This window comes from Mustela nigripes, chromosome 13 (genome assembly GCF_022355385.1).
Source record: "Mustela nigripes isolate SB6536 chromosome 13, MUSNIG.SB6536, whole genome shotgun sequence".
Taxonomy (NCBI): domain Eukaryota; kingdom Metazoa; phylum Chordata; class Mammalia; order Carnivora; family Mustelidae; genus Mustela; species Mustela nigripes.
In genome coordinates, this window is record NC_081569.1 from 73,538,593 (window position 1) to 73,565,659 (window position 27,067).

General features: G+C 53.6%; 5 protein-coding genes across 9 annotated transcripts; 3 read left to right on the forward strand and 2 right to left on the reverse strand.

Moving 5' to 3' along the window:
• Positions 1–41: 41 nt before the first annotated feature.
• FITM1 (fat storage inducing transmembrane protein 1) lies at positions 42–4,698 on the forward strand. The gene is made up of 2 exons (XM_059372952.1): positions 42–3,690; positions 4,064–4,698. The coding sequence occupies exons 1-2, from the start codon at positions 3,425–3,427 to the stop codon at positions 4,674–4,676; spliced, it is 879 nt and encodes a 292-aa protein (XP_059228935.1). The 5' UTR covers positions 42–3,424; the 3' UTR covers positions 4,677–4,698.
• Positions 4,699–6,646: 1,948 nt separating this feature from the next.
• PSME1 (proteasome activator subunit 1) lies at positions 6,647–9,530 on the forward strand. Its single transcript, XM_059372953.1, has 11 exons — positions 6,647–6,898; positions 7,525–7,557; positions 7,691–7,753; positions 7,868–7,978; positions 8,067–8,112; positions 8,226–8,323; positions 8,575–8,643; positions 8,729–8,796; positions 8,905–8,959; positions 9,037–9,123; positions 9,304–9,530. Exons 1-11 carry the CDS (start codon positions 6,860–6,862, stop codon positions 9,382–9,384), a joined length of 750 nt encoding a protein of 249 aa, XP_059228936.1. The 5' UTR covers positions 6,647–6,859; the 3' UTR covers positions 9,385–9,530.
• EMC9 (ER membrane protein complex subunit 9) lies at positions 9,520–12,043 on the reverse strand. Of its 2 annotated transcripts, XM_059372954.1 has the most exons (6): positions 11,847–12,043; positions 11,490–11,532; positions 11,271–11,347; positions 10,117–10,186; positions 9,935–10,029; positions 9,520–9,769 (listed from the first exon to the last, which is right to left on the reverse strand). In XM_059372954.1, exons 1-6 carry the CDS (start codon positions 12,026–12,028, stop codon positions 9,589–9,591), a joined length of 648 nt encoding a protein of 215 aa, XP_059228937.1. In that variant the 5' UTR covers positions 12,029–12,043; the 3' UTR covers positions 9,520–9,588. The 2 variants fall into 2 exon arrangements, with proteins under 2 accessions (XP_059228937.1, XP_059228939.1); XM_059372956.1 differs by having other exon boundaries at positions 11,490–11,934.
• Positions 12,044–13,000: 957 nt separating this feature from the next.
• Positions 13,001–16,334, reverse strand: PSME2 (proteasome activator subunit 2). Of its 2 annotated transcripts, XM_059372961.1 has the most exons (11): positions 16,191–16,331; positions 15,849–15,881; positions 15,369–15,431; positions 15,047–15,133; positions 14,912–14,942; positions 14,728–14,825; positions 14,092–14,160; positions 13,851–13,918; positions 13,629–13,683; positions 13,234–13,320; positions 13,001–13,142 (listed from the first exon to the last, which is right to left on the reverse strand). In XM_059372961.1, exons 1-11 carry the CDS (start codon positions 16,236–16,238, stop codon positions 13,062–13,064), a joined length of 720 nt encoding a protein of 239 aa, XP_059228944.1. In that variant the 5' UTR covers positions 16,239–16,331; the 3' UTR covers positions 13,001–13,061. The 2 variants fall into 2 exon arrangements, with proteins under 2 accessions (XP_059228944.1, XP_059228945.1); XM_059372962.1 differs by lacking the exon at positions 15,369–15,431 and having other exon boundaries at positions 16,191–16,334.
• Positions 16,335–17,102: 768 nt separating this feature from the next.
• RNF31 (ring finger protein 31) lies at positions 17,103–26,829 on the forward strand. 3 transcript variants are annotated; one of them, XM_059372958.1, is made up of 21 exons: positions 17,105–17,513; positions 17,601–17,747; positions 17,889–18,044; positions 18,276–18,335; positions 18,438–18,513; positions 18,745–18,922; positions 19,785–20,187; positions 20,364–20,654; positions 20,913–21,161; positions 21,272–21,457; positions 21,563–21,769; positions 23,191–23,364; positions 23,448–23,546; positions 23,639–23,728; positions 24,885–24,999; positions 25,113–25,231; positions 25,503–25,616; positions 25,767–25,824; positions 26,018–26,114; positions 26,407–26,575; positions 26,686–26,829. In XM_059372958.1, the coding sequence occupies exons 1-21, from the start codon at positions 17,322–17,324 to the stop codon at positions 26,737–26,739; spliced, it is 3,234 nt and encodes a 1,077-aa protein (XP_059228941.1). In that variant the 5' UTR covers positions 17,105–17,321; the 3' UTR covers positions 26,740–26,829. The 3 variants fall into 3 exon arrangements, with proteins under 3 accessions (XP_059228942.1, XP_059228941.1, XP_059228940.1); XM_059372957.1 differs by having other exon boundaries at positions 17,106–17,513; positions 18,276–18,344; XM_059372959.1 differs by lacking the exons at positions 25,767–25,824; positions 26,018–26,114; positions 26,407–26,575; positions 26,686–26,829 and having other exon boundaries at positions 17,103–17,513; positions 18,276–18,344; positions 25,438–25,515.
• The last annotated feature ends 238 nt before the right edge of the window (positions 26,830–27,067 follow it).

Sequence of the window (27,067 nt, forward strand, 5' to 3'; positions counted from 1 at the left end):
TTTATCCCCTCACTTCAAGAAAATAGATTTGACAGAGCCTTCAGATATACTTCTCTGTGGGGAGAAAATGCCCCCTTTGATGCCCCCAAGTTGAAGAGAAATACCAAAATCATTTGTTAACTGAGCTCTGCACCAGACAGCTCCCTCACTGAACTCAGAAACTTGGAGCAAGTAGAAATCAAGATAGCAGGAAGCAAGCATGGTTTAGATTAGAGTCTGGAACAACCACAGCAGCTTTGTTCTGGGGCTGGCTTTGGAGCTGCTCCAGTCTATGATAAACGTAGCCCAGAGCCAGAGAGAACCTGGCGAGCACTGATGCCAGGCCCCACCTGGGGGCTTCACGCCCAGGACCTCCTCCACCCTCACGGCCATGCTTTGTACAGGTGAGGAAATGGCAGCGTGCTCAGGTCAGGCGACAAGCCCCAGAGCACACCCATGGTGTGGTCAATAGGGTAGTTGGTTGGGCTTCACCTCCAGCTCTGATCGATCTATTGCCATGACATTGCATTATCCCTAAGGCAATTTTCAAACCAGGATGCACACCTCCAGGGGTCCTCACAGGCACAGCCAGGGGTAAAAGTCACACCTCTTTCACATCAAAACAAGGAGTTTTAAAAGAATAGCTTATCCAGCTACCCAGCCTACATGTGTTCTCTTTCCTCTGCTCTGCCTTATGTGAAACTATCCTGCTAGTGTTCCCTCCCCCCGGCCCGCCTTGTTCCCCTTCTGCCACTTCAACCTAGAGATGCCCCCAGTCTCACCCAGAACCTCTATTACCTCCAGGGCATGAAATTAGAAGCAAATTAAAATTCTTCGTAGCCTCAAAGCCTCCTTTATATTTTTTTTAAAGATTTTTATTTATTTGTTAGAGGGAGAGATAGAACACAAGCAGAGGGAGTGGGAGAAGGGGAAGCAGGCTCCCCGCTGAGCAGGGAGCTAAGGTGGGGCTCATGACCTGAGATCATGACCTGAGCTGAAGGCAGGCACTTAACTGATTGAGTCACCCAGGCATCCCTTGAAGCCTCCTTTAATAAAGGCCTGAAGGACCATCCATTCTTCTCATTAAGAGATGTATTTACAATTCGGTTTGTATTTAATATTAATTATCACAATGTGTGAAATCTTTGCTATACTGTGGCAAAGCTATACTAAGCAAAGCTGTACTAACAACATCTACTATAATTTGTACTACTAACAATTATTGTGAGAACTCTATTCAGAAAAAACGTATTTTAACTTCTAGGGCCTTATGATCACAGGAAATATTTAAAAATTAAGTTTCAGGAGCACCTGGGTGGCTCAGTGGGTTAAAGCCTCTGTCTTCGGCTCAGGTCATGATCCCAGGGTCCTGGGATCAAGCCCTGGATCGGGCTCTTTGCTCAGCAGGGAGTCTGCTTCCTCCTCTCTGCCTGCCTCTCTGCCTATTTGTGATCTCTGTCTGTCAAATAAATAAATAAATATTTTTTTTAAAAATTAAGTTTCAGGGGCACCTGGGCAGTCAATTAAATGCCCAACTCTTGGTTTTGGCCCAGGTCATGATCTCCTAGAGAGTCTGCTTGAGATTCTCTCCCTCTCCCTCTGTCCCCCTGCTTGTGTGCTCACTCTCTCTCTGAATGGGTAAATTGTTAAAAAAAAAAAAAAAAGTTTAAAATTACATACTTTTTTTGGTAGAGAATTGTGATCAGTAAAACATTCAGGCATAAAAATATACTAGGATAACTTTTATGAGGGAAGTCTGATGGAAATATAATTTCTGATTATTAAGATCTTGTCACTTTTTTTAAATGGAAAATAGTAAGATATATAATCACTGTAGTGTTTAGATCCATTGGGCATATTTAAAAGAATGAGAGAGAGACAATACACTGGAAATTGTGTCCTGTGTAACTATTTAAAATTACAATGAAAAATTTTTTGTTGGACACCTGAATGGCTCAGTCAGTTGAGTGTCTGCCTTTGGCTCAGGTCATGATCCTGGTTTCCTGGGATCCTGGGGTCCTGAGATCCAGCCTGCTCGGCTGGGAGTTTGCTTCTCCCTCTCCCTCTGCCCCTTCTCCCTACTCATGCTCTCTCTTTCTCTCAAGTAAAGGAATAAAATCTTTAAAAATATTTTTTTGTCAAAAATGTGAGGCATTCTATAGGTCTTCTGTTAGGGTCCATGAACAGGAACTATGTTGAGGTATGGGCTTTAGGATCTGGAAGGAATCTGATTGATTAATCCATCTTGATCAGTTTATGATTGTGGGCACTGAGGACCAAGGAGGATTAGTTGATCTTCCAGAAGTCACACAGTTTAGAACCCAGGTGCACTTTCTTGCTCATTCCTTTTACTACTTCATGGGCTTAAACTGTGCTCTGAAATCCAACCACCAGTCCTGAGGAATGATAAAGGATGACTAAAAAGGATCTTAGAACAGCTATTGAATAACAGGGACATCCCTTGGATAGATTGCTCCCTGCCTTGTGGCTCCAGCCCTGGGGGGTCAGACTGGGAGGCCTGTGTGGGACTTAGGACCCAGCAACCAGTTGGAGGACACAACCTAAGGCTCTGATAGGCTCCAAGCTAGGGATTTCCTTGTAGCGTCTCCCCCACCCCATCCCTATCACATGGCAGTAAGCCTAATCTTTGGGGTCCTGAAAGTCCAGACTGGGCCCCCGCCATCTCTCATACAGTACACCTTTCCGGGGACACTTAAAGCTCATCTGTTGGCCTTCATAACTATACCAGAGAATGGTCCCATCTTAGATCCAATGTCTTGTGCATTGTATAAGCACCATGGTTTACATAAGGCCAGACTAGCCACTCAGAGCCCCTCTCACCAGACAGGGGCTGGATCAAGCCCTAGGGTCATGATACACCTAAGTGGGTATCCCTAATGGTGTACCCTGCCCCCAGCCTGACTTGGATGTGGGGCTGTGCACAGCCATCTTGTGCTCAGAATTTAGGAGAGGGGCTGGATCACACTGATGATGAGGCAGGCACAGATTTTTTTTTAATGATTTCCAAGGTTCATGGCACCTTATTTCCCCGTGGAGCAAACATGGTCAGGTTGGGGTAGGGTGGGGGTGACTGGCTGACCAGACAGACGGGCAGACCCAGGCAGGCTATGGACAAAACACTGAACAGCAGGCCTGGCCCTCTGACATGAACCAGAACATGGTTGGACCTGAGGACACAAGGCCAACAAGAAAGGACACAGGCCACTGTCAGGACACACAGCCAAAGCTAGGACCCTGCTGACGTGGCAGCCCTCGGCCCTGGTCCCTTACTGCCCCCCGCCCCTCTCCCCCGCCTGCCAGCTGCCAACAGGGCTCTGCCCTGTGTCTGCCACACCTGTCACTGCCTGTCCTTGTCCGGGGGGGCCCCATCAGCCCCTCCTCAGCTGCCCAGCAGAGCAAGCGGTTAGTGGGGAGGGGAGGGAACATGGAGCGGGGGCCGACGGTGGGGGCAGGGCTGGGGGCTGGGGCCCGAATCCGGGCACTGCTGGGCTGCCTGGTCAAGGTGCTGCTCTGGGTGGCGTCTGCCTTGCTGTACTTTGGAAGTGAACAGGCCGCCCGCCTGCTGGGCAGCCCCTGCTTACGGCGCCTCTACCATGCCTGGTTGGCAGCAGTGGTCATCTTTGGGCCCCTTCTGCAGTTCCACGTCAACCCTCGGACTATCTTCGCCAGCCACGGCAACTTCTTCAACATGTGAGTCCACTGGAGGCTGTGGGCGCCGGCTCCCTGCACTCCGGGATCCCAGCTCCCTCCTCCAGGCTTCTGTCCTCCTGCCAGTCTGGACACTAAAAATAGGCTAGGAGGTTGAGGAGAAATTGGGGGGAGGGGGAGGGGAACAGAGTTGGGGGGTCCAGGGGAAATCAGGAGCAGGGCTGAAGAGGAAATGTGGCTCCTAGAAGGTTGAATGGGCCTCTAAGGAGCTGGCCGAGTTTAAGCGGCTGGGGAGGAAACAGAACCAGTGCTGATATGTAGGATGGGAGCCAGAGCAGTGATGGGGACACAGATGGGTTGGAAGATGGGGTGGACAGGGGGTCTCTAGCTAGCCTCCCTTCTTCTCTGCCCACAGAAAGTTTGTGAATTCAGCATGGGGCTGGACATGTACCTTCCTGGGTGGCTTCGTGCTGCTGGTGGTGTTCCTGGCTACACGGCGTGTGGCAGTGACAGCACGGCACCTGAGCCGGCTGGTGGTGGGGGCCGCAGTGTGGCGGGGGGCTGGCCGGGCCTTCCTGCTCATCGAGGACCTGACTGGCTCCTGCTTTGAGCCTCTGCCTCAGGGCCTGCTGCTGCACGAGCTTCCCGACCGCCGCAGCTGCCTGGCAGCCGGCCACCAGTGGCGGGGCTACACGGTCTCCTCCCACACCTTCCTGCTCACCTTCTGCTGCCTGCTCATGGCCGAGGAAGCGGCAGTGTTCGCCAAGTATCTGGCCCATGGGCTGCCAGCCGGGGCCCCTCTTCGCCTCATCTTTCTGCTCAACGTGCTGCTGCTGGGCCTCTGGAACTTCTTGCTGCTCTGTACCGTCATCTATTTCCACCAGTACACCCACAAGGTGGTGGGGGCTGCAGTGGGCACCTTTGCCTGGTACCTCACCTATGGCAGCTGGTATCATCAGCCCTGGTCTCCTGGGAGCCCCGGCCACGGGCTCTTCCCTCGGCCCCGCTCCAGCCGCAAGCACAACTGAAAGAAATAAAGGCAAATCAGGCCTCGCCGGGGCTCTGCTCATTCTTTGGCTGGGAGGACTCAGAAAGGGTGGGAAGGGTGAGAAGGGAGTCAGGCAGTCTCTCTCGAGCTCCTCAGCCTTTCCTTACCCTTAGCGACCTTGAATATCCTTCCTTATGCTTGCTCTCCATCCCTCCTGCGGTCAAGTCTCCCAGTCCTCGAAGACTTCAAGCTCTCTGGTGGGACTTGGATGTCAAGGAATGGCAATGCTATAGCAGGTAAGACTGCCCATAGGTAGGGGCAGCACTCCCGCTGAGCACGTGCTTCTCTCTGCTCTGTTGACTGTTTTTTCTGCCTCCTTCACTGAATCTCCCCTTACACCTTCCCTCAGGGCCTGCCTGTCTTTTTACTTTTTACTTTACATTTACTTAACGACTGTTTATTGAGCCAAGCATAGTTCCATGCCTTGTGAATAATAAAAACAAGGTTTCTGCTCTTTGAGGGCCGATGGGTAATGGGGGAGGCAGATGATAAACTCACAAATTATAGCAAATTTCTCTTGTGCTCACTACAGATCAGGCAGAGGTCTAAGTGTCTCTAAGCTCTTCCTATAAATCTAAGCCCTCATAACACCACCACCACCACCAGGTGGGTTTGGTAGTGTTTCTATTGTACAGTTGTGAAAACAGGCACAGAGGTTAAGTGACCATGAGCCCAGGCGACAGGGGTCCATTGTCTGTGCTCTAAACAAAGAACCTGCAACTACAGCCCTTCTGTGGCCAGATTTTGTATGGCCTGAGAGTTAAGAGATGATTTTACATTTTTAATGACTGAAAAAAGAACAAAAACAAAACAAACAAACAAACAAAAACAGAAGAATAATATATCATGGTCTGTGAAAATACAGAATTCAAAGTCCAGTGTCCACAGATAAAGTTTTATTGGAACCTGGCCCTGCTAATTCATTTAGGTATGGCTGTTTACCTGCTCTAATGGCAGAGTTGAGTGGTTACTCCAGACACAATATGGCCCACAAGAGCCTAGAATATTTGCTATCTGGCCTTTTAGAGAAAGTTTGCCGACCCCAGGTCTAAATGACACTATCCCCCCCCCAAATAAACTGGCTAATATCAGAGAGCTTCAGTGCTATGAATGTTCTAAAGCAGGCTGGTTTGTAATAGAGACTTGGCAGGGAGGTACTTTACGGAGAGAGTTCTCTCTGGAGAGGTGATATTTGAGCAGAGAACCTAAGGAGCACCTGAACAGGGAAAGGGTGTGTCAGGCAAAGGGATTGGTAAGGTCAAAGGGCCTGAGACAGGAATGAATGTGACACCTAACACAAGGGGTTTAAGCAACAATGGAAGCCCCAGCTATTTGCAAGTTTAAGGGATGGGGGAAAGCAGTGGAAAGTGAAGTTGCTGGAGAACAGGGGCCAGGCAAGCCAGGCAAGACTTCTGGGCCAGGAAAGCCCTTTAGATTTCATTCTAAGATCAACAGGAAAGTGAGAAAGAGCTTTAAGCCAGAGAGAAGTCTGTGTGGAGAGTATAGGGGGGTATAGTTCACAACGAGGGTCAGAAGGGAGCTGACGGGGGCCAGGATTGGAGCGGTGACAGCTTCTAAATGTCACCGCATAGGCCAGACGATGCCCGTGGAACCAGGGCTAGGGAAGGGAATCCAGAAAAGATGGAAGAGCGCCAGATAAGGCTTATCACTGTCCCTTGCCGAACCGAGACTGAAGAGCACCCGAGGTGTCCGGACGCAGGGAAATGAGAGGCGGGGATTGGCCGGTGGCCGACCAATGGGCTCCGGGAGGCGGGAAGGCGGGCCCGCGGTGCGTGGGGTGGGAGGGCGTGGAAAGAAGTGTGTTGGTGAAGGGAGCTGCAGCAGTCCGGAGACAAAAGGCGGGAAGTGAGGAGGCGGAGAAGGAGAGGCTGGGCTTTCGGGAGCTGGGCGGGGAGGGGGAGGCAGGCTGGGGCGGGACGCCGGGTGGAGGGGGAGGTGTCAGCGCTCCTTTCGGCCTCCAGGGGGAGCCCGGCCGCGGCGGTAGCCCTCCGCCCGCTCCTCTCCCGGGCTGGCCCCGCCCCCTCCAGTACCTCCGTTCCCCGGCTACCCAGGAAGGCAGTGCGGGTGGTGAGAGCTGCTTTCGCTTTCCCTTCCCTGTGCACCCTCCGCTTCCCGTGCGGCGCTAGGCCCCCCGCCCCGGCCATGGCCATGCTCAGGGTCCAGCCTGAAGCCCAAGCCAAGGTGAGCGCTGCGGGTTTGAGGAGGGGCTCCTTAGGGAGGCGTGGCTCCGAAAGGCTGCAGGCGTCCGTGACCCGCCCCCCAGTCCCGATAGCTAGTCGGGGTCGTGGTCATCGGAGCCCACGTGAGCCTCGGTGCCAGGAGCACCTGCGCCCTGGCCGGGGGAGACAGGTGAGGTCCGCCTGCCGGGAGAGGCCAGGCGGTCGAGGTTCAGCGGGGTGCGGTGAAGCAGAGAGCTGGCGTGGAGGGGAAGTCCGCTGGCGCGGGGCCCCGGGCCACACACAGGGTGCCGGAGCTGCCCTGCCACCTCATGGCCTTTCCCACGGAAGGGCTCCCGGCCCACCCCACAGGGTACGCGGCCCGTGCCCCAGTCGCAGAGGCTCTTACACCTCTCCTTGCACAGCCCAGGAGACCCGAGGGATCTCCTGGGCTGTGGACCATTCGCCCTTCACCGCCAGGAATGTTCTCATCCCCCACAACCAGCCCCACGGGGATCAACTTCACCCTTCCCAGCCCCACGGGATGCATTCCACCCTTCCCCAGGTCAGGCCCTACACAACCCTAAGGGTACGGTCCTCAAACGAACTGGCCATAAGCCAGATGTGTGAAGGACTGCCTGTGTCCCACAGGTGGACGTGTTCCGTGAAGACCTGTGTACCAAGGTAAGACCTGCCCCATCAGCACCCTGCCCCTATGCTCAACCCTTCCTTGCTGGGCAGTGTCAGCCCTGCTTCACTGCCAGGAAGAACATTTGATTCTGACCCATATCTTCCCCCACCCCAACCTCACACACAGACAGAGAACCTGCTGGGGAGCTACTTCCCCAAGAAGATTTCTGAGTTGGATGCATTTTTAAAGGTACTGGGGCAGCAGAAAGCTAGAGAGTAGGGGTCAAGGGGGGAGTCTGGGAGACCATGAGAGCAAGGTGGGAGGGATACCCTTGCCTCTAGCCCTCCTTCCACCCTGCACCAGGAGCCGTCTCTCAATGAAGCCAATCTGAGTAATTTGAAGGCCCCGTTGGACATCCCAGTGCCTGATCCAGTTAAGGAGAAGGAGAAAGAGGAACGGAAGAAACAGCAGGAGGCAAGCCGGGAAGAGCTGGGAGGAGGGACCCAACCATGGGAAAAGTCAACCTTAGGCCTGACTCGCAAGAGCCCCTCTCTCCCTGCAGAAGGAAGACAAAGATGAAAAGAAGAAAGGGGAAGATGAAGACAAAGGTACCATCATAAAGGGATTGAGTCTCACTTCCTAGGAGCTCTTCCCTGGGGATTCCTCTTCCTTGCCCTCACACAGTCCCAGCCTAGTGACTGACCCATTGCCTACTGCCTAGGTCCTCCCTGTGGCCCAGTGAACTGCAATGAGAAGATCGTGGTTCTCCTTCAGCGTCTAAAGCCTGAGATCAAGGATGTCATTGAGCAGCTCAATCTGGTAAGACCTCCCACTCTCACCCCCAGGCTTCAGATCTAACCCTTTGTCTTCCTTGGTGTCTGCCAGGTAGGACTTAGCACTGGCCAGGTATTAGCAGGAGAGAGCACAGAAAATGAAGCCAGAATTGTAGGCCCTGGGGCTTAGGACAGACTTGGCATACCTCCCCCAACTGTGGGCAGGGACGCTGAGGACAGGAACCTGGGAATTAGGTTGGGAGCTGATGTGGCTTTGATGCCTTTCCCTCCTCCCAGGTCACCACCTGGTTGCAGCTGCAGATACCTCGGATTGAGGATGGGAACAATTTTGGAGTGGCTGTCCAGGTGAGAGCGCTACCTCACTCCTCTGCCTTCCCTACTGCTCCAGTCCCAGCTGCTTTCCACTTTCCTCTTCGCATTCTTTTCCCAGGAGAAGGTGTTTGAGCTGATGACCTCCCTTCACACCAAGCTGGAAGGCTTCCACACTCAAATCTCCAAGTGAGTGACTGCCCACCTCCACCTGCCTGCACACTCTGCCTTGGCCTTGGACAGAGGCCTGGGCTCTGTCTTCCTTCTCCCATTCCAATAGGCTGCTACTTTCTACAGGTATTTCTCAGAGAGGGGTGATGCGGTGACCAAAGCAGCCAAGCAGCCCCATGTGGTAGGTGAGGCCCAAGTCAGGGTGCATGGTGGGGGCAGGACGCATCTGAAGTCAGGCCTGACCCAAGTCTCCCACAGGGTGATTATCGGCAGCTGGTGCACGAGCTCGATGAGGCAGAGTACCGCGATATCCGCCTGATGGTCATGGAGATCCGCAACGCTTATGTGAGGAAGCGAGGGTTGGGGGGCAGAGTAGCAGAGGCAGCTTTCCCAGGCCACCTACTCCCTGACCCTGCAGGCTGGGGGTGAAGGGTCACAGACCTTAACCTCTCCATAAGGTTAGAAATGGGGCACAGGAGCCGTTGGAGTCCTGTGGCTGACCCCTACTCCTCTTTGACCCTGTAGGCTGTGTTGTATGACATCATCTTGAAGAACTTCGAGAAGCTTAAGAAGCCCAGGGGAGAAACAAAAGGAATGATCTATTGAGAGCCTCCCCTCATTCTGTAATGGGTCTGGCAGAGACCTTCCTATCTTTTACAGAGGACTCCAGACTACCCCCAACTTCAGCATGTTGAGGTTTGTCTCCCTCTTGCCTCCCAGGCACAATAAATAGTCATACCATTGTCCTTTCATTCAAGTATTTTTATTGGATCCTGACCCTTCCCCTCCTACCATGCCCCCAGCTCTGGCTCAGGTCTTTCCATTGGTGGGACCCACCCACTGGGTGATTTGGGTGTTTAGCTGCTGGTTGGTCCAGTCCTGCCGGATGTCATCAAGGTGGCAGTCAAAGTCCACAAGGTGCTGGTGGGCCCGGCCCTCTAGTAGTGCTCCCACCATCTGCCGTGACTCTTCCCAGTCCCTCCACATCACTCTGAAATCATAACCACCCCCCCTGGAGGTCACACTCAGCAGGCAGTGGCCTGACACTTGGCAGAGGTTAGCATCTAGAGAAGGACCCTTGGGAGCAAGATCAAGGACAGAGGAGGCCCAGGAGCTATGGGCTTCCAGGAAAAGGTGGAGGGAGTAGGGCACTCACAAGTTCTTGTCCTTGGGGACCCAGCGGAGACCATGGTTTTCTAGGACGATGACGGGGGGCACATGAGGCTGAGACACCAGTTTCTGATTATCCAACTGCAGACAAGGAAGGGGTGGTGAGGGTTTCAAGGATCCCCTTTCCTACTTTCTCACCAACTCCCCACCCTGAAACCCAAACCTCACCATAATAAGGACTGCACCAGGGAAGAATTCTGCAATCCGCCCAGCAATTTTCGAGGCCAGGGGTCCAGCACTGTGTAGAGGAAAGACCAGAGGAGTGAGGAGCTGACCATGAGTAGACCTGTCCATCTGAGCTGGACCTCCCTGGTCTCCTAGATGATGGCACAGTAGTGGCCTTTCCCTGTCACGGGCCTGGGGGTCAGGGCTGCTTTAAGCTTCATAAACAACTGCTTTGATGCTTGAGTGCAGTTGGAAACAGGTGCTTAGACTGCTGGTTAAGGTGGAGATCAAAGGTGGTCTTTCAGGAGGGTAATTTGGCATAACCACCCAAATTTAAATAGTATATTATACATATGCTGACTCAGAAATTCCATTTATAAATATAATAATTGGACAGTGTCTGTATTAACAAAAAATGGGAAACAATCTCAATGTTTAAGGCATTAAATAAATCACGGTACATCCATACTCATACTATATAGCTGTTAGGATAAGGCAAATCTTGGTGTAGAGATGAAAAGATGGCAGATATTTACTAAGTGAGGAGGGAAAAGCAAATTACAAAACTGTTTAATTTGACCCAGATATATGATTAAAACATAAGTAGATAATTTTATGTAAGAAAATTTCCTTTTGGGGCACCTGGGTGGCTCGGGTCGTGGTCTCAGGGTCCTGGGATTGAGCTCCGAATCTGGCTCTCTGCTCAGCGGGGAGCGTGCTTCACCGCCCCCGCCCCTCCACCTCCCCACTCCCCGCCCCGCCCTGCCGCTTGCCTCTCTGCCTACTTGTGATCTATCTCTCTGCAAATAAATAATTAAAATCTTTAAACATTTTTTTTTCCTTTTTTTTTTCTTTCAAGTTGGTAGTTGGGTTTCCTCTGTGTTCTTTCAGCACTTGGCGGAGGGGAGGTCACCTCGGTTAAAACCAGGTGTCAACTTATTGATACACAGCTATCCTCCCCATCCCCACGGGAGCTCCTCCAGGGACCTTCTTCATATTTCTCTATATTCCCTCACTCCAGTACCCAGCCTAGCCTGGTGGATATAGACCCCGCTCCTAAGCTTTTGACGAAGGAAAGATGGAAGAAATGACCAAGAGTTCTCTTGATTCCCCCATCCCATAACCCTTAGCCTTCTGCCTCTGGCTACTCCACTCACCTCTGGTCGTCCAGGGCTGCATTGGCATGATAGTACCCAGCCACTACCAGACCGGCCTGCGCGCCCCACACATCCACCTGCCGTGGGAAAGGGGCCATCAGAAACTCAGTGGCGACGCCCGCACTGTAGGTGCGCACTGCTGCCAAAAGGCCGGGGATGGGCTTGGGCTAGGAATGTTAGGGGGTTTCGCGGTGGTCGGTGGGCGTCCAGAGATGGCACCTGGTTGAGGGCGACCTCCAGCATGACAGACAGGGCCAGATGGCTGTGGAACAGGGGCACACAGTCGGTGAGACACAGACATTCTCCCGACCGCGGCGCGGGCGCCAGCAACAGCCCGTTGACGGCGGCGTGCGGGTACCGGGCGGCGTGCAGACACATCTTCACGTAGGCCCGGGCCGAGATCTCCACCTCCCCCATGGCGAGCCGGGCCCCAGCTCGCGTCCGCGAAGCTCCCTCCCCGGCGCGTTCCTTGGCCCTTCCCTCTGCCCCCTCACTTAGATTCGGCAGTGACGCTGACTCGGGTCGAAGGCAGCCCGCTGGCTCCCAGGGACCTGGGTCCCGGCGCCCGGCCCCCACCTGGCCCAGAACGCAGACCGTGCGGATTGCATACTGCAGCGCGGAACTCCGCCTCTGCCCGCCCCTGGAGGGCGGCCGCAGATCCCCGCGGGCCTAGAAGACTCCCCGCCTGCAGCGGTAAGGGCCCGGGTTTCTGTAGTCCCGCCCACGTGGTGCTCTTCGATAGGCTTAAAGGTTCTCATTTTGCCCAATCATCGGCCGTGCCCAAACCTTGCCCCGCCTTTATCTCCTGCGAACTGAAAAGAACTCACAACTGAAAACTAAAGAGAACTGCCCGCACGCTGATTGGCTAGGCTACTCGACTTCGGCTCAGGATTGCAGGATGGCTTCGTCTGATACCTGCGCCTCCCGCCCCCTAGGCCCAGCAAAGGTGGCAGGGTGGAGCGCGCGCCTCGCTTCGGGTGTCCCAGAGAGCCCGCGCCAGATTTCCACACCTGGAAACGAAGCCGACTGCCTTCTTCCTACTATGGAATGGGTGGATTTGTACTCTGGGCCAACTCCGTCACCGATGAGCCGTATTACCTTTGCCACTACAGGGTATCTGGACCTTGGTTTCCCTAATGTAGCCTCAGCAGAATTAAAGGCGCAATTGGCTGAAGGAGGAGGAAAGAGGACAAAAAAAGTTACAGGCCCATCCTTCCCTTACTGTCCTGCCGTATGTCCTTCAACATAGTACCTTCGGAGCGTTTTTTTGTCAGCCCTTGGGAAGGAGTCCCACCATTCACCCATAATTCTCCCAGTGAAACCTCACTCCCTCTCCCGGCTGGCACTGAGCTGATGAGTGGTGTTCTTTCTTCTTTCCCTGATCTCAGTCCCAGAGCTTTCTCCTTGCTCAGCTTTCAGTCCAAGGCCTGCTTGTTCCTAAAAGGGGTCTGCGCAAATGCTACTTCTTCCAGGAAGCACTCACAAGCCCCCTAAATGTTTGAAATAATCTTGTGAAATTCTCAAATACAGGGAATATACATAGCTATCACGACATGTCAAAATTTCCACCCTGTTATTTAGGATGCCTTCTTAAGAACAGGCTGGGTTTCCCCTTCATCTTTGGCCTCATGCATCCCCTCTCTTTCCTGCCACCACATTCACATTCAGTATCTGGACATAGGCAACACTCAATAAATGCCTTCTGAATGAATGACACACACCAGCAGTAATTCACACAAAGAATAGGTCATTTATTATTATTATCATTATTATTATTATTTTGGCCCTGGACTAGTACATAGATGGCTTCTCTTCACCCTTTGGGTTGATAATTTTCTCTAGGTTGCTGCTGATGATATGATAAAGCTCAGCCTGGAAGAAGGCCAGAAGAATGGCAATCAGGTTCTTGGCTTCTCCCCTGTGCCCCTCAACCATCTCCCATAGGAGCTTCCTCCACACTCACATAGAAGGCCCTCAGGTCCAGCACCATGGCCCTGAGCTCCCCATAGGCTGCCTCATCTCGCTCATGCACCAGGGCCCGGTAATCCATCTGGGATGTGGGAGGCAAAGCTGAGTCAGACCCATGGGAGGCTGGGACATTAATATGGTTTCCTCACATAGGGAATAGGTAACTTGAGGATAAGCCCTTCTCAGGACCAAGAAATGGAATCCCACAGGATCAAGCCGAGAAAGGGGTCAAGGTTTTTGAGATCCAAATCAGATTTTCTAGCCAGTGCTCTTAGGTTAGTATTTCCCACATTGCGAAAGTCAGAAAACAGACAGGAAAGACCTCTAGCCCCTCTTCCTTGCCCCACCTCCAACGAGCCTCAGCTAGAAGCCTGGTGACTATGTACTCACTACATGAGTCTCCTTAGAGGCCTTGGCCACAGCATCCCCACGTTCTGAGAAGTACCTGCCGAAAGTAAGGGAATAAACACAGGAACGGGTAGAGAGAGAGGGAGATATTCCCTCAGACCCTTCCCAGAGGCCCCCATCATCCTGATGGGACTGCCCAGCTACAGGGATCCCAAAGAAATGTCCTTGCAGCAACCCCCATGCTGGCCCTCCGGCTACCCTCACTTGGAAATGGTTGTCTGGAAGGCTTCTACTTTTGTCTTGACTGCATTTACCCTCTCCAACACCTTTTCCTGTGATTCAAAAGAGAGAGAGAGAGAGATGAGCAGCAAGAAAAACACTTCATCTCCTCCCTCCTTCACCCACCATCTTCTTCCTCCTCCTCCTCCCAGATTATGTCTAGTTCCTATCTCTCACTCGCAATGCCTCTCCCTGTTTTCAATGTCCTCATACACCCTTTTCTTACCTGGATAGCCACCCCAAAGTCATTTCCATCCTCAATCTTGGGGATCAGGTGCTGAATCCATGTGATCACCTAAATTATAATCATGTAGAAATCATTCAACAAACTTCCTGGGTCTTTCCTTTTACTGCCACTTTCTAATAACAACTATATTTAATTGAAGAGTTATTACATGCCAGACACTGTGCTACACATATATCTCATTTAATCATCACAGCAGTTTCTCAAGATACATATTCTTATTGTACCCACTCGATAGATGAAAAAACTGTGTCACAGAGTGTCCAAGAAGCTTACTTAAGGTAACCAGCATAGTAAGTGATAGAGTCAGGATTTAAGCCCAAGCAGTCTCTAGGGCCCAAGCTCTTAAACCAACTCACGATGACACAACACCTGCACTGTGTACCAGGTAAGACTAACATTATGGGAGTGGCTACAACATAGTCTCTGATTACAAGGATACCACTGTGAAATCAGAGGTCTAGCAGAATGAGAACACAAGGTATCCAAACCCAAAGCACAGAGGAAGTTTCCTATGTCAGAAATAGGCCCTTGAATGAAGGAATTGCATCTCTCAAGGAGACTAGGGCCGGGCCCAGCTTGTCTTCTCTTTCTCTTTCTCCCAGTTCCCAGGCTTACCAGAATGCATTTTTCTTTGAGAGTCCAGACTTCTGGCTTAACCAGGGCAAGGAGGGCGAGAACTTTCTCATTTCCAGGGAGAAAGCCACACTTGGGAACTGTGAAAAAAAGGACATTCAGGCCCCTTCTCCTCCAGCAAGCAATGTGCCCCTTCCTCTTCCCTAGACACCCCTTCCTCTCTTACCTTCTTTCTTTTCCTGCTTATCTGTTTCCATCTAAGGTAAAATGAGGGACAGCAGCTTTAGAAAAGTCTCGGAGGTTGGAGGGCCATCATCTCCACCCGGTTTATAGTCTGAGCCCTGCACCCCGAGTGCCTCACCTCATCATCCTTGGGCGGGGGGTCTGGGATGGGGATGTCCAGTGGGGCCCGGAGAGAGGTCAGGTCAGCCACATTGAGGGAGTCCTCCTGCACAGAGCTCACTGTCAGCAGCTGCCCAACCTAGTCCCTCATTCTGAGTCACAGACTTCCCTCCACACAGTTCACCCAACTCTCTCCCTATACTCAGGCCTCACACTATTCTAACGTTTCCAGTCCACCACTCAAACTGTTCTCTGCATGCTGAACCCAGTTGTTAGCTAGAGGGGGTGGATGGAGAGGGGAGAGGCCTTGGGATGGGCTGGGAGGGGCCCATACTACTCACTTGCAAGAGCTGATTCAGGTGTATGATTTTCTGTGGCAAGAAACTGTAGAGGAACTCCTCTGCCTGTGGGTTACATTGCAAGGATGGGGAATCTCAGATGACACTCCAGAGGTGTCAGAGAAGTGAAGACTGGAAGGGCCCTTGTAAATCATTGACTCCAATACTTACAAATAAGGAAACTGAAGCCAGAAGAAGTGAAGGGACTTGCCCAAGCTGGGAAGTGGCAGAACCAAGGTTAGGACTTTGGGGCCACAGCTTTTCCCTCCACACCAAAAGAGGGGAGAGGAAGCAGCAGAAGTGGAGAGAATATTAAGAGGAGTCAAATTAAAGGTAGAGATCAATAATTAGGAGCCTTGGGTTAAGGTTTGATAAGGGAAGTAGGGCCCAGGGTGGGTTTGGGGGTGGTCATCCTGAGAGGTTGCGGCTCTCAAGTACTGGTCTAAGATTCTGAGTCAAACCGCTTGAATCTAGGAGACTTACCTCCTGGAAAAGATTTTGCCTGAAGACATCCACCTGCACAAAGAGCAGTACCCGGATGTTGGTTAAGGGTCTCAGTTGTCAAGAGTGAGATCCCACCCACAAAGGGATGCCCTCCAACTTGGCTCAGGCCTTTCCTACCACAAGCCAGATTTCCCTGGAAGCTCAGGCTCCGTGCAGAGACCGGCCAGAGGGCAGGAACTGGGAATCCCCAGGTAGAAGTGAAAGCACTAAGAAGAGGTTGGGGGAGTTCTCTGGCACGGCCCTGATCCCCTAGAGTACCCAGCCTGGCCACTAGCCAGGAGGGCTCGCTGGCCCTTTCGTGGCCTCCCGATCCCCCATTACCTGTTTGCGGGCTTCCCCGCTCAGGCGTACCCCACAAGGCTTGGCCATGCTGTTCCAGTTGCAAGATCTTCGCTCTCCCAGCTCGCCGCCTGGCCTTTCGCTTTCACTCCCCAGGTCCAGGCCCGCCCCCCTCAGCCCCGCCCCCTTCCTTCTTTTCCCCCTCCCTCTGGCAGGCCGCAAACCGTAGGCAGCCCCTCAGTCATTCTCGGCCTGCTGCGACTAGTAGAGGCGGTGCGGGCTCGGTCACAAGCCCAGGGGCTGTCCGAGGGAGGGGCTAGGATAAAAGTGGGACCGCGGCTACCGAACAGGGGCTGTCCCTCGGGGAAGGGGCGGGGCTTCTAGGGAGGAGTCAGAGCGGTCCCGGGAAAAGTCCAGGGTTGGGGTGGGAGGGGTTGGAGAGTGGGAAAGGGGGTGTTCAGTGATGGGGCTCCCCCAGAAGGCTCGACTGCAGGGAGGAGCTCGAGAGGGATCAGAGTGTAAGTGGGGGAGGGCCGGGGGCCGAGAAGAACTAGTAGAATATGGAAGGGAGCATTCTCCGGAATCCCTCCAGGAGAGCAGAAGGGGCAGGACTCGCTTGAGGGGGCCCCAGAGTGGCCAAAGCTGAGTCCTGGCAGAGTGGGGCTTCCCCGGTGGGGACCGGAACAAGGCCGACTGATGTAACAGAAAAGGTTTTGAAGGAAATAAAGTAACCCCGCGCCTAGGGCCATCCGGAAAGGGGCGGAACCAGCCTAGAGAAAGGGGGAGAAGAGAGCGCGTTCGGCGTTTAAGGCCCAGACGCTCTAGGGGAGGAGCCAGAGACCATTTGGCCTTCTCATTGGCTGGGCCCTGGCTTCCCTCTTGGCCACGCCTCCTGATTTCCTGACCCCACCCTGGCCAAACCTTAAAGCCCTCCCCTTCCCCTGAAACTAGGTCGCAATCCCGCCCTCTTTGCCAGTACTTCCTGTTCCCGGCTAACCCTGGCGCGGGGCCCGGGGCCGAAGACTGACCGTGGCCCGAGTGACCTGGGGCGGCTTTGCCGACCGAGTCGGGCCGCGAAGCCGGACACCAGGCGGGAGGGGTGGCGCTCAGGCCGCGCACAGCCTGCGCCAGGTCCCGGCGGACGACGGGGCTGGGGCTGACTCCTGTCTCAGGATGCCGGGGGAGGAGGAGGAGCGGGCCTTCCAGGCTGCCCGTGAGGAGCTGACGAGCGCCCTGAGGAAAGATTCGGGGCAGGTGTTTTCCATGGAGCAGCTGCAGCCGCTATTGGTCACATCCCTGCCGCCAGCAGCCCGCTACCTGCTGCTGAACGCCTCACGCCTGGTCCGCTGCAATGCTCATGGGGAGGTGAGGCCCGGCCCCGCTCGGGAGGGGGACTGGAGGACGGGAGCCCAGGGCGGGGCTCACAGCTCTCCGCTCTCTGACTGCTCTCAGCCCCGAAACTACCTCAACACCCTGTCCACGGCCCTGAACATCCTGGAGAAATATGGCCGCAACCTCCTCAGCCCTCAGCGGCCCCGGTACTGGCGCGGGGTCAAGTTTAATAACCCTGTCTTTCGCAGTACAGTGGATGCTGTGCAGGTGAAGCCCCCCCTGGGCCCCTTGTGGGAGAAGGAGACTTAGCCTGGGCTGGGGGGTTGGCTAGAAAGGGCCGGAGGCTGTGCCCCAACCCCTTTTGGGAAGGGGGCCTGGTGGGTTGTGACTGGTTTGAATGTGTGGTAGGGGGGCCGGGACGTTCTGCGATTGTATGGCTACACAGAGGAGCAACCAGATGGATTGAGTTTCCCTGAGGGGCAGGAGGAGCCCGATGAGCACCAGGTGGCTGCAGTCACACTGGAAGTGCTGCTGCTTCGGACAGAGCTCAGCCTGCTGTTACAGGTGAGATGTTGCAGTGTCTGTAGTCCTGAGGACTTAAATACCAGGTCTGGGGAGCCCAGCCTCACTCCCAAAGGCAGGCTGGGGACCTCATGCTACTGCCATGGGCTTAGTCCCCATAGCAACCTGGGAACTCCCCATACTGTTCTTGCTGTGGATGCTGGGAGACCATGGCTTTGAGGGCGGGCCTTGTCCTAGGACTCCAGATGGAAACTCTTTTTACCTTGTTTGCAGAATACTCACCCAAGACAACAAGCCCTGGAGCAGCTGCTGGAAGACAAGGTTGAGGATGATGTAAGCAAGGTAGGGATAGGGCTCTAAGACCTGATGACCAAAGGGGACAGGGGTTGTGGGACTGTGTGTCCCCAAACCCTTGCCCTGTCCTTTTCTTCTCAGATACTGCAGCTCTCAGAGTTTGCCCCCTTATTGAGAGAAATTGCTCCTGGCCCCCTCACCACACCCTCTGCCCCAGGTATTATTTGTCCTGTAATGGGGGGTGGGGCAGTTTCTAGTAGACCAAACTAATGGAAATTTGGGGCCCTACTCTGTGTATCTTCTTGCCTTTTAAAAGAGATTAAAATTGCTTCCTTGGGTCTGGGTATGTTGAAAAGTAGTCTGTGATTTATTCCCTCCCACAGCAAATTCAGATGTAACTTGGTCTTTTTCAGAAAGATGTTCAATTTTTTTCTCTCCTATTTTTCAGGCTCCACTCCTGGTCCCTGCTTCCTCTGTGGCTCTGCCCCAGGCATACTGCACTGCTCAGCCTGTAAACAGGCCTTGTGCCCAGCTTGTGATCGCCTGTTCCATGGACACCCATCCCGTGCCCATCACCTCCGTCAGACCCTGCCTGGGGCCCCCCAGGCCACCTGCCTGACCCCCAGGTGAGAGATCTTCTCTTCTGGGTGGGAGTGAAGTTGAGAGAACTTACAGTAACTTGAATATCTACTCTGTGTCAGTTTTTATGCTAAATGCCTGGGTGGCCCAGTCGGTTAAGCAGCTGCCTTCGGCTCAGGTCATTGTCCTAGGATTGAGTCCCATATCAGGCTCCTTGCTCTGCAGGGAGCCTGCTTCTCCCTCTGCCTCTGCCTGTACTCTATCTCTCTGACAAATAAATAAATAAAACCTTTTTAAAATAAATAAATAAAGATTGTTTCATAGAAGACACGCAGGCAGTTATTGCCCTCCAAGAGGTCACAGACATACATTTAAAGCAAGTATTAGTCATAGCAAGATAGATTAATATGTTGTGCAAATAGGAAGAGGAGGAACCTAGCCTAAAGGATCTGTTCAATCAGTAGGATTTCTTTCTTTTCTTTTTTTTAAAAAAAGATTTTATTTATTTGGCAGAGAGAGAGATTAAGAGAATCAGTGGGAGGAGAGGCAGAGGAATGGTAGACTCCCTGAGGAGCAGGAAGTCTGATGCAGGACTCGATCCCAGGACTCTGGGATCACGACCTGAGCCAGAGGCAGATGCTTAACCAACTGAGCCAAGCATGCCCCCAATCAGTAGGATTTCTAAGCACCTAGTATGGGTTAGGCCCAACATTAAGGATCTCTATCAGCAAGATGTGAACTTTAAGATGTAATTAAATATTAAACAGGCTATGGGTATGGTGTGTTCCAGACAGAACAATACATACAAAGGACGGGGTCTGTGTTTCCCCACAGAGAATGAGGGATGCCTGGGAATAAGGGACCCGGGCACCAGGGCGCCCCCAACAGACCTCTGCTTTTTCATTACAGCTTACCTGCGTCAGCTCAATCACGGACCCAGTCAACCTCCGTGCTGACCCTGGGAGATAGCTCTCTTATGCTTCCCCTGAAAGCTTCCCCTGATCCCACAAATGCCCGTTTGCCCTGGCACTGTGCTGCCTGTGCCATGCTAAATGAATCTTGGGCAGTCCTCTGTGTGGCCTGTGATCGACCCCGAGGCTGTAAGGGGTTGGGGCTGGGGATTGAGGGTTCCCAAGGAGCTGGGGGCCTAGAATCTGAGCTTGCACGGGGTCGTTGGGCCTGCCAGAGCTGCACCTTTGAGAATGAGGCGGCAGCTGTGCTATGTGCCATCTGTGAGAGACCTCGGCTGGCTCAGCCTCCTAGCTTGGTGGTGGATTCTCGGGATACTGACATTTGCCTGCAGTCCCTTCAGGTAACCTGTTCCTGGCCTTCCCATCTCTTTATTTGCATCTGTTACCACAGGCCATTCTCTACTTCATCTCCTGTTTCCTTCAGTTTCTCTGCGTCTCCCCACCCCCCCAGCTCTCTTATCTTTCCACCTTGAGCCTCAGCCAGCTTTCAATTGGATAATTCTTTTTGCCTTCCCAGCAGGGGGATACTTTGCTCTCCTCTGCCCAGACTCCAGTCTGGTACTGTATTCACTGTACCTTCTGCAACTCGGGCCCTGGCTGGGTGTGTGCCATGTGCAACCGGACCAGCAGCCCCATCCCCATACAGCATGCTCCCTGGCCCCATGCCTGCTCACTGGAAGAGGGACTCCCTGAGCCAGGGCCTACACGACGCCTCAGTGCCCCCCTTCCCAGTTCCTGTGTGGACCCCGAGAAGCAGCGCCAAGACAAGATGCGGGAAGAAGGTCTCCAACTAGTGACCAAGATCCGGGTAAGCATTTAGGCCTGGAAGGAGGTAGGGTTGAGCTAGTCATGAAAAGGAAAGGCCACCGTAGATTAATACAAGTTCTTGTAAAACTTGATGTTGTTAGTGGCAGCTGCCTCTTACTTCCCACATGACCAGTGCCATGCCATACACTACTCACATGATCCATACGTCTAACCATTGTCAGCATTTTGGTTCGGGCAGAGAGTGGGTGGAGGGTGCCCTTCCTGATGGGCCATCTGTCGGGGTGGGACTGTGCCTTAGGAAGGGGAAGCTGCAGGTGCCTGTCCAGAGGAGGTCTTCTCAGCTCTACAGTACTCAGGCACCGAAGTGCCCCTGCAGTGGTTGCGCTCAGAGTTGCCCTACGTGCTGGAGATGGTGGCCGAGCTGGCTGGACAGCAGGACCCGGGGCTGGGTGCCTTTTCCTGTCAGGAGGCCCGGAAAGCCTGGCTGGATCGGCATGGCAATGTTGACGAAGCTGTGGAAGAGTGTGTGAGGGCCCGGCGGAGGAAGGTACCAGCAGTGCTGGTGGGGGAGGGGGTTGAGGACTGTGGGTCTCGGAGCTTCTTACACTCTTTTGCCTGCCATTTCCCTCTTCACTCCTCTCTACCCCCAATTCTCAGGTGCAGGAGCTCAGGTCGCTGGGCTTTGGGCCTGAAGAGGGATCTCTTCAAGCATTGTTCCAACATGGTGGTGATGTGGCTCGGGCCCTGACAGAGCTCCAGCGCCAGCGCCTGGAGCCCTTCCATCAGCGCCTCTGGGACAAGGGCCCTGATCCCACCCTTTCCTGGGATGGGCCAGATAAGCAGGTGCCGGGAGGATAATCCACTTGGAGGAGCAGAGGGAGGGCCGAAGGGTAGGATTCTTGGGGTGTGACAGCCACTTCTTCCCCCTCCCCCTGAATCACATTGCAGAGTCTGGTTAGGCGGCTTTTGGCAGTCTACGCACTCCCCAGCTGGGGCCGGGCAGAGTTGGCACTGTCGTTGCTGCAGGAGACACCCAGGAATTACGAGCTGGGGGACGTAGTGGAAGCTGTGAGGCACAGCCAGGACCGGGCATTTCTGCGCCGCTTGCTTGCACAGGAGTGTGCTGTGTGCGGCTGGGCCCTGCCCCGCAATAGGGTAAGCCTGTCCCCTCTGCACCTGGCCTTCGCATGACTCTCTTCCCTTTGGGCCCTGCTCCGTGCCAGCCCCCGTCTCCAGCCCTGTCTTTTGCTCTGCAATTGCCCACGTGCTCCAGACAGTGTCCAGAAGGATGTGTCTGGAAGGAAGTGTCTGGAAGGAAGGTGGGGACACCTCCTGCCCCCATTATTTTTACAATTCCACTATGGAACATTACAAGCACAAAATGTCAGCTTTCTTCCTCCATGTCCCCCCAACTCCTACATATTCATTACCACACTTTTGCAGTCACCAGGATTTAACCAGTCTTTATTCCATCTACACACACACACACACAAAATTACTTTGAAGCAGATCTTAGGCAGCATGTAGTCAGCCTGTAAACACTTGAGTGTGTATCTCTGAAAGGTAAGTCTTTGAAAACACAGCTACAAATACCATTGGCACACCAAAAAAAATAACCAGGAATTCTTCAATGTCATCATCAAATATCCATTTGGTAGGAGCAGGCCCCTCTTATCTCCCAAGCCCCTGCTTACTCTAGGCCAGAAGTAGCAATTCTTGGGGCAAATACACTCCCATTTAGTTAAACTGGCTCTGTACATGTTGAGTTGTGTTTTGTTTTCTACTTTTTATTTTAAAATAGTTGTAGATTCTCAGAAGTTGTAAAAATAGTATAGGGTCCTGTGTGCTCTTTACCCACCTCTTCCCAATGGTAGCATCTTCTGTAATTACTATACAGTATCAAGACCAGGAAATAAACACTGGTACCTTGTGAGCCAGACTGCAGACCTTGTTCATTTTTCACATGGTATGTGGCGCTGTGCTATTTCATTCCGCGTATAGGTTCATGTAACCAACAAGATACGGATTGTCCCATCACCTCAAAGGATCCCCCTCATGCAGCCCTTTTATAGTTGCAACTTTCTTCCCTTCCTCCTGTCACCTGACAACTACTAGTCTGTTCTCCCTCACTATACTTTGTTTGTTTTAAAGACTTTATTTATTTGTCAGAGCACAGAAGCAAGGGGAGCAGCAGAGAGAGAAGGAGAAGCAGGCTCCCCACTGAGCAGGGAGCCCAATGCGAAACGATCCCAGGATCCCGGGATCATGAACCAAGGCAAAGGCAGGCGCCCCCCATCTCTAGAGTTTTGTCAGTTCAGGGATGTTATTTGTTTGCTTCTAAATTGGATGCAAATACCTTCCTGAGAGCACTCTTCCGTTTACTATGGGCCTCACCACTGTTTTTTTCTGTGAGGGTCTTTAGACACTTAAGTTGCCTGCCAGGCACTTGTTGGAAGTTGCTACCTTGGCAGTCGTTCGTTAGACTCGGGTTTCTCAGTGGACCCCTGGCTACTGCCCCCCACCCCGGCTGGCAGCCATGGCTTCAGACCTCCTCCTCTTTTGGCCTCTCCCTGCAGATGCAGGCCCTGACTTCCTGTGAGTGCACCATCTGCCCTGACTGCTTCCGCCAGCACTTCACCATCGCCTTGAAGGAGAAGCACATCACTGACATGGTGTGCCCCGCCTGTGGCCGCCCCGACCTCACTGATGACACGCAGCTGCTCAGCTACTTCTCTACCCTTGACATCCAGGTACTGCAGTCCTTAGGACTCGGGGTGCCCTGGGCTTTGAACAGGAACCCTGCACACCCACCACTTCTGCCTCCTATCCCCAGCTGCGGGAGAGCCTAGAGCCAGATGCCTATGCACTGTTTCACAAGAAGCTAACTGAGGGTGTGCTTATGCGGGACCCCAAGTTCTTGTGGTGTGCTCAGGTAAGTGGCCTGCCCGGGGGAGCTGACTGGAGGTGGAGGAGGGCAGGGTGCCAGATCAGGTCTCATATAGCTTTATGCTCTTGTACCTACAGTGCTCCTTTGGCTTCATATATGAACGGGAGCAGCTGGAGGCAACGTGTCCCCAGTGTCACCAGACCTTCTGTGTGCGCTGTAAGCGCCAGGTGAGGCACATTGATCCTTTCAGAAAGAACTTGCTAAGCTACTGGCATATACTACATCAGACTCAGGGTATATCAAAGCATGGAACAGACATGAGCTCTGGCCTCAAGGAGCCTGCAGACAGTCAGGAAAGGAGGGAGGGACGGAGGGAGAGAGGGAGGCTGAGGGGGAAGGAGGGTGAAAGGTGAGGAAACGGAGGAAGGAAGGGAGAGGGAGGGAGGGAAGGAAGGAAAGGTGAGGAGGAAGGAGGGGAAGGGAGTATGGGAGGGAGAGAGCATAAATACACGTGTATAAGTTCTGTAAAGAAAACACAGGAATTTGAGATTAGGAATAATGGAACGGACCTACGTAGGATAGAGAAGTCAGACAAGTCCTCTCTAAAAATGGTTTAATTTAAGCTCAGGCCTGAAAGTTAAGAAGAAGCCAACTTTGCAAAAGATATTCGGGCCAGAAAGAACAACACATGGAAAGGCCAAAGTCAGAATTGTGTGGCTGGAGCCCCAAGAGCAAGGGAGAGAGTGGCAGGCGGTCGGAGAGGAGCTAGCTGACAGATCAGGAGAGTCCTTGAGGCCGAGTGAGGAAGGTATTTGCCTTTTATTCTAAGACTAAGCAAGGGGTGATACTATCTCATTTGCCTTTTAAGAAGTTTAATATTTGAGCGCTCATTTTGGCAGCACATACTCTAAAAAGTTTAATGATGGATACCAAAAAGTGATATCTGTATTACAAAACAGTAATAACAAAATGACCATCTGAGACCCTTCCACTAAATCTTGAAGCTTGAACACTCCCAGTGCTGTGGAAGCTGCCTGCCTTATACTCTCCAAGGCATCTTGGCCACCAGGTGGAGCCTGCATCGCAGGCCAGCAGGGGTGGAGGCAGAGACAATGGGAACAGAGGCCAGACCTGACCTGGCTTGGAGTAGCATGGCCACAGTAGGGATAAAGAGAAAGGAACGGCACTGAGATAGGCTTGGGGGGTGGACCGAAGAACTGCCAGTGAATATGTGCCAGTACGAGGACGTGAAAGAACCGAGGCTGGCCAATGGTGAAGGATAGTGCCATTAACACAGCCAGAGAGCACTAGGTATGACAGGTGGGGCCCTCAGGAAGGGCCTAGGGTGGAATTTTCAGGTGAAGTTTGCTTTCCCTCCTGCAGTGGGAGGAGCAGCACCGAGGCCGGAGCTGTGAGGATTTCCAGAACTGGAAACGCACCAATGACCCAGAATACCAGGCCCAGGGCCTAGCCATGTATCTTCAGGAGAATGGCATTGGTAAGGGTGGACCGCGAGGCCTGTTTGCCCGGTCATTTGTCACTGCCAGCCTCTCATCCTAAGAGCCTAGAGGAGCAGTGGCAGCCCCAGCCCTGACCTGCTGTCCTTTGCAGACTGCCCCAAGTGCAAGTTCTCGTACGCATTGGCCCGAGGAGGCTGCATGCACTTTCACTGCACCCAGTGCCGCCACCAGTTCTGCAGTGGCTGCTACAATGCCTTTTACGCCAAGAATGTGAGCCTGGAGATGGGAAGGAAAGGAACAGGAGAGTGGGCCACTGCCGTCGGGTGGGGGCGGGGGGGGCAAAGGCATGGAGGAATAGCCTAGGGGAAGAGAAGGCCAGTGGGGTGTAAAGCACCTCTCTGTCCCCTCCCCCTTTCTGCTTGCCTCAGACCCTCCCAATGTCTCCATCTTCCCCCATCCCTATACCCCTCATGCAGGGGTTCTGAGAAGCCAGGACCCCAACCGTCTCCAACTTTCCCTCTCCCATCTGGGTTTCTGCCAGAAATGTCCAGACCCTAACTGCAGGGTGAAAAAGTCCCTGCATGGCCACCACCCACGAGACTGCCTCTTCTACCTGCGGGACTGGACTGCTCTCCGGCTCCAGAAGCTGCTACAGGTCAGGGCTGGCCAGCCTGGTTGGGTGCGCAGATTGCCCAGGGTGGGAGGCAGGGCCCTGGGGGGCAAGAACGGAAAGGCTCTCTGCTGGGCAATGCAGAAGGGCTGGCATCAAGGGGAACCTAACGCCCATCCATCTGCCCCTCCTTAGGACAATAATGTCATGTTCAACACAGAGCCCCCAGCGGGGGCCCGGGCAGTACCTGGCGGTGAGTGTTGGGACAAGCCTGGGAGGCGGGTGAGGGCAGGCTGGGCTCCCACTGTGTTGTGGGTAAAGGGGAGGCTCAGGTGTGTGGTCCAAGCTTGGCCTGTGCTGCCTCCGTTGATAACCCGGTTCTCTGGAGGCTTCGTGGTTAGTGACCTCCTCCCAGCACAAGGATCCCTTCCTTCCCTTATCCTTAGGTGGCTGCCGGGTGATGGAGCAGAAAGAGGTTCCCAACGGGTTCCGAGATGAAGCTTGTGGCAAGGAGACTCCAGCTGGCCATGCTGGCCTCTGCCAGTGAGTGTCAGGCATAGCATGGAGCATAGTGTTGGGGAGGTTACGCCTGGAGAGTGAAGGGGGTCTCCTGAATAGTGGGTCCTGCAGGGGAAGCAAGAGGGGGGCTCTCTGGCAAGGATGTGGCTAGGTAGGAGCCAGCAGCGTGTGCAGAGACACGGTGCCTACCCGTGTAAGTGGCAAGAGTTGTCAGTCTCGTTCGTGTGAGTGTGTCAGTGACTGGCAATGTACAGGGTACCCTGGCTCGATATTAGCCAAACAGAAGAACGATGATTCCACCCTGTCCTCTCCCCAGGGCACACTACAAAGAATATCTTGTGAGCCTCATTAATGCCCACTCGCTGGATCCCGCCACCCTGTATGAGGTAGAGGAGCTGGAGACTGCTGTGGAGCGCTACCTTCATGTGCGCCCACAGCCCATTGCCGGGGAGGACCCTGTTGCCTACCATGCCCGTCTATTAAAGGTAAAGCCTCCCCTCCAGCCTCACCTCTGACCCATGCTCTAGAAGTCCCTGTCCAGCCTGTGTTTGAGCCCTAGGCTTCCAGTGGCATCCTTTTCTCTCTCCTTCTGCAGAAGCTGATGGAAGAAGTGCCCTTGGGACACAGTATCCCTCGCAGGAGGAAGTAGCCAAGGGCAAGGATCCTCCTGAGGGTCTCGAGGCCCAGCCTCCTGAGGAACAACTCCAGCACCAATAAAGAAGCATCTCCTTGCCCAGGCTTTTTGGTGGTCCTTCTTCTGGCCCCACCATCTGGGGCACAGGGAGAGAGGGTGGGTGAACTGAGAGCTTTGCTGCAAGGGTCGCCTGCAGCCCACCACCTGACCCTCCTTGGACTCTGGGCCGGGAAGGAATTAACACCTTGAATGGCCAAGGAGGCCCTCCCCAGTCAGCCACTCTGCCTGGGCTTTCTCCTCTGCAGCCTTCTTTGTTCCTTCATCCAATTCGACTGGTATCTGA

Bases quoted from the DNA above. Each gene is read 5' to 3' on its own strand.
- FITM1 (XM_059372952.1), top strand. From the start codon at position 3,425: ATGGAGCGGGGGCCGACGGTGGGGGCAGGGCTGGGGGCTGGGGCCCGA. The intron at 3,691-4,063 runs GTGAGTCCACTG...CTCTGCCCACAG, and splicing joins CACGGCAACTTCTTCAACAT to AAAGTTTGTGAATTCAGCAT.
- PSME1 (XM_059372953.1), top strand. From the start codon at position 6,860: ATGGCCATGCTCAGGGTCCAGCCTGAAGCCCAAGCCAAG. The intron at 8,113-8,225 runs GTACCATCATAA...CCTACTGCCTAG, and splicing joins AGGGGAAGATGAAGACAAAG to GTCCTCCCTGTGGCCCAGTG. The intron at 8,960-9,036 runs GTAGGTGAGGCC...AGTCTCCCACAG, and splicing joins CAGCCAAGCAGCCCCATGTG to GGTGATTATCGGCAGCTGGT.
- EMC9 (XM_059372954.1), bottom strand. From the start codon at position 12,028: ATGAGAACCTTTAAGCCTATCGAAGAGCACCACGTGGGCGGGACTACA. The intron at 10,187-11,270 runs GTGAGTGGAGTA...TCCTCTACACAG, and splicing joins GCAGCCCTGGACGACCAGAG to TGCTGGACCCCTGGCCTCGA. The intron at 9,770-9,934 runs GTGAGTGCCCTA...TTATGATTTCAG, and splicing joins GTCCCCAAGGACAAGAACTT to AGTGATGTGGAGGGACTGGG.
- PSME2 (XM_059372961.1), bottom strand. From the start codon at position 16,238: ATGGCCAAGCCTTGTGGGGTACGCCTGAGCGGGGAAGCCCGCAAACAG. The intron at 15,882-16,190 runs GTAATGGGGGAT...CTCTTTGTGCAG, and splicing joins GCGGGGAAGCCCGCAAACAG to GTGGATGTCTTCAGGCAAAA. The intron at 14,161-14,727 runs GTAAGCCTGGGA...ATTATAATTTAG, and splicing joins TCAAAGAAAAATGCATTCTG to GTGATCACATGGATTCAGCA.
- RNF31 (XM_059372957.1), top strand. From the start codon at position 17,322: ATGCCGGGGGAGGAGGAGGAGCGGGCCTTCCAGGCTGCCCGTGAGGAG. The intron at 17,514-17,600 runs GTGAGGCCCGGC...GACTGCTCTCAG, and splicing joins GCTGCAATGCTCATGGGGAG to CCCCGAAACTACCTCAACAC. The intron at 25,825-26,017 runs GTGAGTGTTGGG...CCTTATCCTTAG, and splicing joins GGCCCGGGCAGTACCTGGCG to GTGGCTGCCGGGTGATGGAG.